Source organism: Priapulus caudatus, unplaced genomic scaffold (assembly GCF_000485595.1).
Source record: "Priapulus caudatus unplaced genomic scaffold, Priapulus_caudatus-5.0.1 Scaffold1045, whole genome shotgun sequence".
Taxonomy (NCBI): Eukaryota; Metazoa; Priapulida; class Priapulimorpha; order Priapulimorphida; family Priapulidae; genus Priapulus; species Priapulus caudatus.
In genome coordinates, this window is record NW_014578106.1 from 45,688 (window position 1) to 56,009 (window position 10,322).

At 41.6% G+C, this 10,322-nt stretch overlaps 1 protein-coding gene across 1 annotated transcript in view; it reads left to right on the forward strand.

Moving 5' to 3' along the window:
* LOC106815117 (glucosidase 2 subunit beta-like) overlaps positions 1 to 10,322 on the forward strand; it is an 18,926-nt gene that overhangs the window by 4,172 nt on the left and 4,432 nt on the right. The window contains exons 3-12 of the mRNA XM_014819546.1: positions 1,653 to 1,748; positions 2,184 to 2,241; positions 2,707 to 2,824; positions 3,218 to 3,281; positions 3,708 to 3,773; positions 6,250 to 6,334; positions 6,635 to 6,713; positions 6,998 to 7,093; positions 7,251 to 7,370; positions 9,649 to 9,799. Coding sequence (XP_014675032.1) covers positions 1,653 to 1,748; positions 2,184 to 2,241; positions 2,707 to 2,824; positions 3,218 to 3,281; positions 3,708 to 3,773; positions 6,250 to 6,334; positions 6,635 to 6,713; positions 6,998 to 7,093; positions 7,251 to 7,370; positions 9,649 to 9,799 — 933 coding nt within the window. The remainder of the gene's footprint in view (positions 1 to 1,652; positions 1,749 to 2,183; positions 2,242 to 2,706; positions 2,825 to 3,217; positions 3,282 to 3,707; positions 3,774 to 6,249; positions 6,335 to 6,634; positions 6,714 to 6,997; positions 7,094 to 7,250; positions 7,371 to 9,648; positions 9,800 to 10,322) is intronic.

A 10,322-nucleotide genomic window follows, 5' to 3' on the forward strand; every position in this document is an offset into this window, starting at 1 on the left:
GTTTAATGTTCACTACTATATGAACACATATTTGTGGCTCAAGCATTTGCATCAGGCAGCTACATACACGCATAGACGTATATATAGTTTTGTAGTATGTACAGAAGTCTCCATTCACAATGCATGTGCAGGTGCCACTATGTTTGTCTGGCTAAATATGCAAGCTCAAACATATAACTGGAGTGTTATTACTGTCTATAGCATTCACATCAAGTGTGTATATATCCATTTGAAAGTTTACATTTCAACAACAAAGGCCAGATGCCGAATGCATTGTATAAGAATGAGTCAATACCACAAATGGTTTTCTTTATATGGAGCGTGTTCACGTAAACACAAGCACAAGACCAGTGACGCGGTCCCCCCCCCCCGACCTACGAGCAGGCTGTGTGCAGTGTATTTATTTGCGTATCGTCTAGCGTCGCTTGATTTTCCCCCTCATTGCACAGCGCATAATTTTCGGAAAAACTGGTCAAACTTTTGCCGAGTTCTCTGCATTCAAAGCATTCCACGTGGTCCATTGTGTGTGCGTAGTCGGCACGTGTGCGCAATGCTCTCTGTACGTGATATATACATCCGAGAAAAGAATGTTGCACTCATTCCTCTGGCACTTGATAATGTGGATCGCTGATGAAATCGGATCTGGCTTTGTCCGCATCAGACAAACCGACAACTGAACAAACTGCGAGCTGCACAACGGAGCTGTCCGAGACATCTGCAAGCGTGCCCGATGTTTCCCTTGTACCCGTGTAATGTACATGTAGCAGAGAGAATGTGTTACACTAACACGCGCTATGATCCACAGTGGCGGCACCTCCCCCTCCCCCACCCCCTCTCTCGCACTGCGGCACAGCGAGAAACGTGATAGTCGTAGCAACACCGTTAGCTGTTTGCAGATGTCGCATTTAAATTTCTGCTGACGCTTTTGTGTGCGTCCGCTGCTATTCGGCAACAATGCGTCGCGGTTTGTGTGGACGCAAGGCAGTTTGTCAACCCAGGTGAAATTAGAGACCTCTGAAATGACAACAGCGCACTGCGCGCGTAGACATTCTAACGTTTAAACTGCCATCCACATCTGTATTTTCCTCCCCTATTGTGTCACCGAAAGTTCGTCGGCGCCTGTTTGCATGTGTACGGGTTTCGATGCTGACGTTTGCACAGTACGTATAGACTAGCACAGGTAGCACAATGCTAGTGGCGACCAGTTGTGGCCCCGTGCAGCAAAATGCGCGTACACCCTATGTAACGGTGCAATTAACGGTAATTAAGGTGAGACTGCTAGAGAGGGAGAATAGTAGTGAAGGACTGGGAAAGTATGAGAGAAAAGGAGGAGGAGGAGGAAGAGGAAGCAGAGGTGTGAGTGAGTTGAAGAGGGTAGGAAGGTGGGGAAGAGAGGGCACAAGGATGGAAGGAGGGCGTGAAAGAGAGAGCAAGAAAAATTAGCAAGAGAGGGGGAGAGAGAGTGAGACACAGAGAGGGAGTTGAGAGAGTATTGATACGAATAGTGGGAAGAGGGTTGTTGTGACTCAGCTCACTTGAAAGGCTGAAACTATCCATATATGCAGCTACGCGTGCATCACGCGTGCTCTCAGCACATGTACAGGAAATACAAATATTTTTATATAATAAATATTTTCCTTCTGTGCTTTCAGGTACATCAGCGTGTCCCCATGGATTTTTCCATTGTACAAATGCGGGATACATACCTAAGTTTATACCTTCATCTCGTGTCAACGATGGAATTTGTGGTATGTCAAATATAAACGAAAGTCAACAGCTTAGTTGCTTTATGTGCTCATGCACCACAACATAACATGCATAGGTACTTTATTTATCTAAACGTGGCTTATTAAAAGATATTAAGTATCAAACTTTATCAATGTGCAAAACTAGCTGTGATACTCGGGATGTATATAATCAGGAGTTAATAAAGACAAACCAACAATAATAATATGACAAAACAATAATAATAAGACAAAACAACAATAATAATAACAACAATAACCAACAACAATAATAATAATAAAGATAAACAAGACAAGGGGTTTGTCTTTATTAACTCCTGATATAATATAGATAATGTAGAGTAAGGTTGAAGATATATAGTTGCAGTGGTTGATGACTGATGTGGCTGAATTGTTTGGTTGATTTTCTGAGTTAATTTGTCGCTGATGCCATTTCAGATTGCTGTGATTTGAGTGATGAATATGATAGTCCTGCACGCTGCATAAATGACTGCAAGTACGTAGAATTTGTTGGCATTGCTGAGACATAGCTGCAGTACAATGGTGGCAATCAAAACCAGCTATCTGTGCAGCATAACCTATATATCACATTCGTCACAAATTGCAATCCCGTTTATAAATGAGGCCATTTTTAGTGCAAGTTCTTTAGTTTTTGTTCTGTTGTGCATTCAGCAATTTGCTGCAACTTAGGACTCATCTAAGTTCAAAGTATTATTTATTTTTGTATTTTGTTTTTTTGAAAGCACTTTCAGTAAATAATGGAATCTGTCGTGTAGTCACATTTGTCCTCATAAGAAGAAAGAAAACATTGTTTTTACATTTTGTTGATTTTGAGCCTTTTTAAGAAAATGACGAAAACCTGATTGTAGTTGTAGCAATTGCCATAAAGGAAACTGTTTACAGCATCGGCTCATGCATTGCATAGTACTGAATATTGTTATCGTGATGGCATAATGTACAGAGAACTGGGAGGTCATCGGATAAGAGAGCAAAAGGAAAAGCTAGAGCAGATCCAAAAAGGCTTTGAGACAAGGCAACTTCTGGCAAAGGAGGGCACGGAAAAGAAGAAAGAGCATGAGGTGGGTTTGTGTAGTAGTATTGCACATGTATGGTTTGTTCACACTATCAGGTGGATCAGACATAGTTTACATAACTAGTATATTAATTGTTGACACAGATTAGTGCCTACTAGGTAAATATATACCCTGTCTACTATGAGAATTTCTCTACTAGCAGAATTGGTGCTCCATCCGCTAGTATCCAATGATATTCTCCAGAGATGCAAGTCTCTGCAGATAGGATTGGGTACCTCTCCCAGAATGGCAAGATGCTTCATTTGCAGCTTTTCTTGTAGTACCACTTCTGTTATTATAATTTTTATTGCTACTATTATTATTGTTGTTGTTGGTCTTGTTGATTTTGTTGCTGTTGTTGTTATCTCATTATTAATGAAGAAATATTTTCTTCTGCAGGAGAAACTTGAGCAGTTGCAACAGGAGTTGCAGGAGCTGGAAGTAAAAAAACGTGAGCTAGAAGGTGAGTTAAGTTTGTGCGTTTGATAATATCAGGAGCACATAAATTAGATCTCTAATTCTTATCTAATTCATGTACTCCTGATAATATGGCGAAATATTATTACATACACTGATGCAATTGTCTACATGTTTGTCATGAACTTGGCAGTTTTAGCGTTGCGTTTTTCATTGTAGAAGTTAGTAACTGAAACTCGTTCTAGTTTCTAAGGAACGTTTTGCCCACTTCAGGTCTATCTGTAATGTTGTAATTTGTAATTTGCAATGTAATTTGTAATATAGTAGCAATTATAGTCTCTTGCTTACAAGTTGCTCATATTTTATTAAGGTTGTGCTCATTTTTAATTTGATAAGCTTAATTTCCTTCTATTTCCTATTTTGTCCTTTCACGTGTTGTACAAGTTGTTTACGTACATCTTTTTACTTGCAGTGGTGAAAAAAGCTGCAGAAGAGCCAGAGAAACAAGCAAAGGAAGCACACGAAAAAAATTGGCAAGGTGAGTGATCAATCAAAGTGTGGAATGTTGTTACTATATCTGTGCAGAATTATTATTTTTTCTCTCTTATTCCATTCTTCCATTACCAAACCATACAGTCAAATTGCTTTCAAGTGTGAGAGGCTTACATGAGTTGCAGTAACAGACAAGTGAATCCTATCTATGGATATAAGTGTCTTCCTCTTTTCATATGTAAGAAGGATCCTTCAACTGTTCCATCTACTACCATCTCATCAGTTACACCGCATGGTAATGGAATTTTCCCTGCACTAACTATTGCAATGCTTAGCCTATTGAGTTTGATTTCTGGTGTGCACCCTTTCTAACAGTAAGGTCAGTAGCATAGTTCAGTGAAACGCTCGTGTGTGGGTACACTGGCGGACCTTGTCAGGAATACTGTCGAAGCAAACATTCTCAACTTACACGATGTATGACCAGAGAAAGTGACACGTGGTGCAGGACTGCACGACTGTTGTATCTTGCCACAGCAGGCTCTGGGAGAAAGTCCACACACTTGATGTCATATCTTGTGCACAAACAAGCACAACAACGAGAGAAACAAGGGTAGTGTTACTATGAGAACTGGTGGTCGGCTAGCGTATCTCATTCTGTTGGTGTGTGTGAACTGGGTTAACGAAACTATGGTTGCATCATAGCGCTGGCATACTGAGCTTGGTAAGGGCAACATGCAGAAAGCAATGTATCCAACAGCTATAACATTCGTGTTGCTTAAGACTGTCTGGTGCAGTGCTCCAAATATTCTTTCTCTTGTGATTTAGAATAAGTTTAAAACATGCACAGTAATTCGATTTTGTATAGAAACTCACACAACTTGATATAATTGAACATTGCATCTGTTGTCACGTTTTAAACCTATTTCGTCGGCGAAATTAATTTTATATCTGCTGCCGTGTGCAGACGTACGATTAGATAATGCATACTTTCAAGAATGCAATCACAAATCACAGCGTAGGGCCCAAGAGTGGTACATTCGTCTCTGAGGACCCCACACCTTGATGCCCGTGCAATATTATAGCTACATCACTGTAATGGGCACGATATCTATGCTGGCATCAGTGCGCTTATCGGCTATCTATCCTGTCCAGTCGGTACATGTACATGTGCATGGTGTGCCAGCTAGCGTGGCCGTATCGGGGCCCTGATCTGTCATTGCTGGTGGTCCGCGTGTCAGCTATAGGAGCTTGGCGGCAGGATGCTCTTAGCTAGAAAAACAGAGACAGACACAAAACAAACGTTGGTTACTGTTGCCATGCCGACAGACGGAAGGGCGCGGTAACTGCTGCTAAACAACAACAACAAGCATGTGTACGAATATCACTATATATTTTCTAACTATTTCAAACGTTCCACCGTAAAGAGAATACACCTATATTGTACAAATATAAACGTGATACAAGGGTGTTTTTAAAGTTAAAATTATAGTGCTTCAAACAAACAAGATATATATATATATATATACTATATATGTACACAAATTCAAAAAATAGGTAAAGGGTGTTTAAATTTTAATCTATTTTTACTTCTTATATATATATAATACTAATAATAGAAGAAGTAGATAATGACTAGGCAGGACGCAAAGAGTTCTTCCCTATTATGCTAATCTTGATATGAGAGAGAGAGTATGATATATAGACTATATACATTTATTTATTTATTTATTTATTTATTTATTATAATTTATCACGCACATGCACACAGGTACGCAATGCGACGCATGCGTCCGCTCACATAAGCCATCACGCAGCACAACACACATACAATCACAGCACACACACGAGCAGCGAGAGACATCACACATCACACACACACACACACACCCACACACACACCACCACCACAACACGCAGCACACATCCGATAGTCAACTTGATGGATTTAATACTAAATTGTATAAAACATTTTATCAGCATCACACACGTGCACGCACGCACACACACATTAATACAAATAATCGCTGTGTGAATCCTATCTCACCCGAGCATGATTTGACAGTTTGGCAGGCTCGTTGGAGTCGGTGAATGTGGCAGTCGTGTTGTCTCAGGCAGCGTATATGTGCCATGGTTCGGCCGTTTTGTTGTGCCTGCATGCGTATGTCAGCTTCAATAGAATATAAGCCGCACCCTGCTGTAGTGTGTGTGTGTACACAACCTTAGATGACATACTGCATCTGTACGTTGTCCACTGTATAAGTGATCTAAAATAGTACTTAAGATACTACGCTGCCTCCCCCTTGCGCGTACACAGGCACACGCAGGCATGCACATCTTCTGGTCTTCACGTGTTCTTCCATAAAGCTTGTCAACCCATTCCTTACGTGAACATAAGCACGTTGCTTGCGTTCTCTACAGGAAAACATTACACCATCCACTACATTAGTAGGAGGCAGACCTAGCAGCGCTTGTCATGCAAAATGCATTTACCGCTGTTAGCCAAATCTACTATTCTCTTCCAGAGCAAAAGAAACAAAAAGCAGATGCGCTGAACAAAGCTGGAGCAGAAGCTGCTTTCCCAGTACTAGACGTCGACGGGGATGGCATGTAGGTTGCTCACGCACCCATTCACAATGCTTCTCCTGTCGTTTCTTTAATTGTCGATATATAATAAATACTGGACACTGATGCTGTGAGTTATACCCGTATAATAGCTGCGTAACGGATGAATGTGGTTAAAACACTATTCGATACTCGTAACAGCATGTGAACATGGTGTTAAATAAGGTGTTGTCCATTCTCCCTCGATGTTACATATTATAAGCATTCGAGACTGCCCTGTCGAAAGGTGGGGGGGTTGTGGTTGGATTTTTGTAGCATATGTACGCTTGATGCTTTCACTTTCAGCATAACTCCAGAGGAGCTTATGGTTCGCACAGAATTTGATATGAATGATGATGGTGTGATCACCGAGGAAGAGTTGAAGGTAAGCTATTCCTCTAAGTGTCAGTGGATAATGCCGGCTGTATACTCAGTCAAGTTAGATAGACTCTGACACTATCTAATTGTATTATGAGCTATATCATTATTATAATTATTTTTGTTGTTGTTGTTGTTGTTGTTGTTGTTTTTTCTTATTATTATTACCAGTAGTAGCAGTATTAACAATAATTTAATATTATTCCTTTTATACTGTACAATATTGTTGTGGCCATCATAGTGACTTACTAGTGTGTTCGTAAACTTATCATTGTTTTTTCCCAATGTCAGACAAGATTTGGCGATGAAGGTCTCATGGATTGGGACCTGGAAACGTTCACAGAAACCATGTGGTACAAGCTCAAGTACATATACCAGCACCCTAAGGTGAGCCGTGAAGCCTTACAGTTAGAGTGCATTGACGCGATCCTGTGATGTAGATTCACCATCGTCTGTAGCATAAGAAGATATCTGCGATGTGTCTGTTGGTAGCGTTGCGCGCAACGCAGAGCAGCGCATTAATACTGAGTTTGTTTCCGTGAAGGATGAGGAAGCCGAGGTTGCCGACGACAACGACAAGGAGCCTGAGCCTTTTTCCCCGCCATCTCCCTCCGTGGACGTAACCGAGGGTGACGGTGATGGCAGTGAACACGCTCTCGATGAGGTATTGGAGGAGACTGATCGAAATGGGAGTGGTGGAGGGGGGCAGTTGGGGTGTTGCACCAGCTTGGGGGATGTAGTTGTCGATTGTAGGGTGTAGGGATTTAATTAGTGAATAGAGAGTGAGAGAGATATATATATATAGTAAATTTTATGCTGCACAATGTCATACTCTAAGCAGATCCTAAGTCTCGTCATCTAAGAAGCAGAAACGTATATTGTTTTTGAGATAATTTGTATTAATTTCTTTATTTGCCAAATAGATCAGTAAAATATATTTAATTAGTACAAATTTTACCCTATTTATAGGCTATTGTGATTGCATATATATATATATATCTTCAGATTCTGGCCCATTTTCGTGTTTTGTGCTAAAGACGTTTTAGGTTATTGCTCTGAACTCTGATTGGTCACCAGGTGGTATTGAGAGAACCATGGTCCTGCTATGCCTCCACAACCTAGAAGTGTACTACATTTCTGTTATGAGCTGTAGCAGCTTTCTGGGTGCGTCCTACTCTCACCACCCGAATTCATAACTTTTTCCCGACTAGTGTTAACGTAGAGGATGCATGCAGCTCGCTGCGAAACATCTGTAGCGACGGTCGAAGGCGGCGTCGTCACACGCCGAGTGGCTTCAGTCTCCTGCTTCCGCCGAATCTCGCCGACTGCTTTTTTCCCGTCAACGAGTTACTGCGCAGGCGGCATCGCGGCGAGTCACGTGTGGTCGCCCCGGAGAAGCCTTTGCTTGCGCGAACGCCTCTGTTGCCTCAGAAAATATTATCGTTACGTTGAGTAGCGCACTGCAACAAGTCGCCGAGGCAGTCGGCGTTCGCGTTAGAGATCGCCTCGATAAAGACGGCGAGATGAGACTCTTAAAATGTCTGGAATCTAGAGCAACTGTTAACGAATATGTGTTCGTCTGTTTGTGTTGCCATCCGGTTTAGCAACAGCGGTCCGAAGAACAGCACGTAGCTAAGAGTTAGTACGTCTGCTGCGCTCAGGAATAGCTACACGCTACCGTGAATATGTGCACGTCGGCATTTCTAATCACAACAAAAATCCGCACGTAAAGTAGTATGTAATGAAATTCTAACATGCGTGTCATCCGTTTAGCCTAGCAAAAAGTTCTGATAAGTCATATCACGGCATATCGTGGCAACTCCCACGGTCCTTCTCCTGCCACTGGTTACAATAGTTTTGCTCACTTTTGTAACATCGAAGTTATTGGAATGCACTGGCCTTGACATGGCCACATCTCCCATTTCCAGCCGGGTGTTGATTCTGAGTTGATATGCAATTTGCCAACACGTGAGTGACACCATGAAATGAGGCTATTAGTTAGCAAAAACTTGTTGTTAAAATCTGTATCATGTTGGTATGGTTTGTTGAGCTCGTGGAGAGTACGCCAAGACAAACACGCACAGGATATGTGCTTCGTAATAACGAAGGGCAAGAAAATGAATATCGGCTGTTCAGCTAGCTTGTGATATCATTTATTTATAATGGCCACAAGCTTCTCCTCCCATCTACGGTCTTAACACTGTGGCGCTATTCCACGCCTTTTCACTCCCTCCTACCCATGCTTGTCTTTACCCAGAAATGCAGGTGTATTATTTTGCACACTGCTCCGAAATACAAACTCTATTGAGCCTATTAAGTCTCGCTACCTTAAATCCCAATGCGGGTAAAAAACGTAATGAACACTGGAAGTTTCCTGGCGAGAGAAAAAAGTCAATTTGCACATTCCTGCGACGTGAACTTCTCGCGAATGTTGATGAAGGCGCATTTTAGGACGCTCATGTGTAGCTGGTTAACTTGCGCCGCGACCCCTACCACGCGTTGAAATAACATTTGTCGAACATGCGCCCATATATGAGTAACAATTTCCATGTATCGGCAATCCGGGGCCCAAATAGTACCACATGAGGCCTATAACTTGATACTTGATGGCAAGGAAGCTTGCCGAGATTTTGCAGACTCCCCTCTGCTCACTGTTGACTTTTCACCACTGCAATATGGAAACAGGATGGCAGCATTTTTGGACAGAAAGCTGGTTTTGCTTATGGTGTAATAGGTAGAGGAGATGGGGAGGTGCGTGTCGTACTCCAGAGATGGTCAAAAAGGTCATGGTCGAATGTATATATATCCGGTGAGAGAGAGAAAACGATTGAAGGTGAAACTGGCGGTGTTGTTGTTTTTGGCCATATTCCTGTGTCCAGTGGTTCCGTACTGGACACATTGTGTTCACAACTTCCACATTGTGTTCGTTACTATTTTTGTAGGAGGAGGATGAGGATGATGATGATGACGATGACGACGACTTTTTGGAGGGAGAAGATGACGATGAGGATGCCGGTGATATGGATGATGATAAGGATGGTGCAAAAGATAAGATGCCTGAATATGAGACGGAAACAAAGAGATTAATCCAGGGTAATATGGATGTCCATTATTAAGACATGAAGTCCAGGTTAAATGCAAATAAAATAAGCAAAAGCAGAGTCTCAGTGTGTGTGTGTGTTAGAATATTGTTTTTGCTTTTTAAATATTACTTTTGTGACCTTTACAAGCTCAGTGGTATAGATGAAATTTTATATTTCTATGTTATGCCATCTAACTGTTTCTAGTCCCAGATAACAGGACTATTTAATGTTTGTTTTTTGGCTGTAGAAGATGATATACTGTAGAGAGTACTGAAGGGTGGGACCCTATAATAGATGAGGAATCTTATTTCTTTGTACCTTCTATAAATATTTAGAATTCTAGTATTTGGCTAATATGGATTGATTAATAATTCACATATACGTATATGTACACATATGTGTAATGTGTATTCTTATGCACACACACACACACGCACACACGCACGCACGCACAGGCAGACACACACACACACACACACACACACACACACACACACACACACACACACACACACACACACACACACACACAC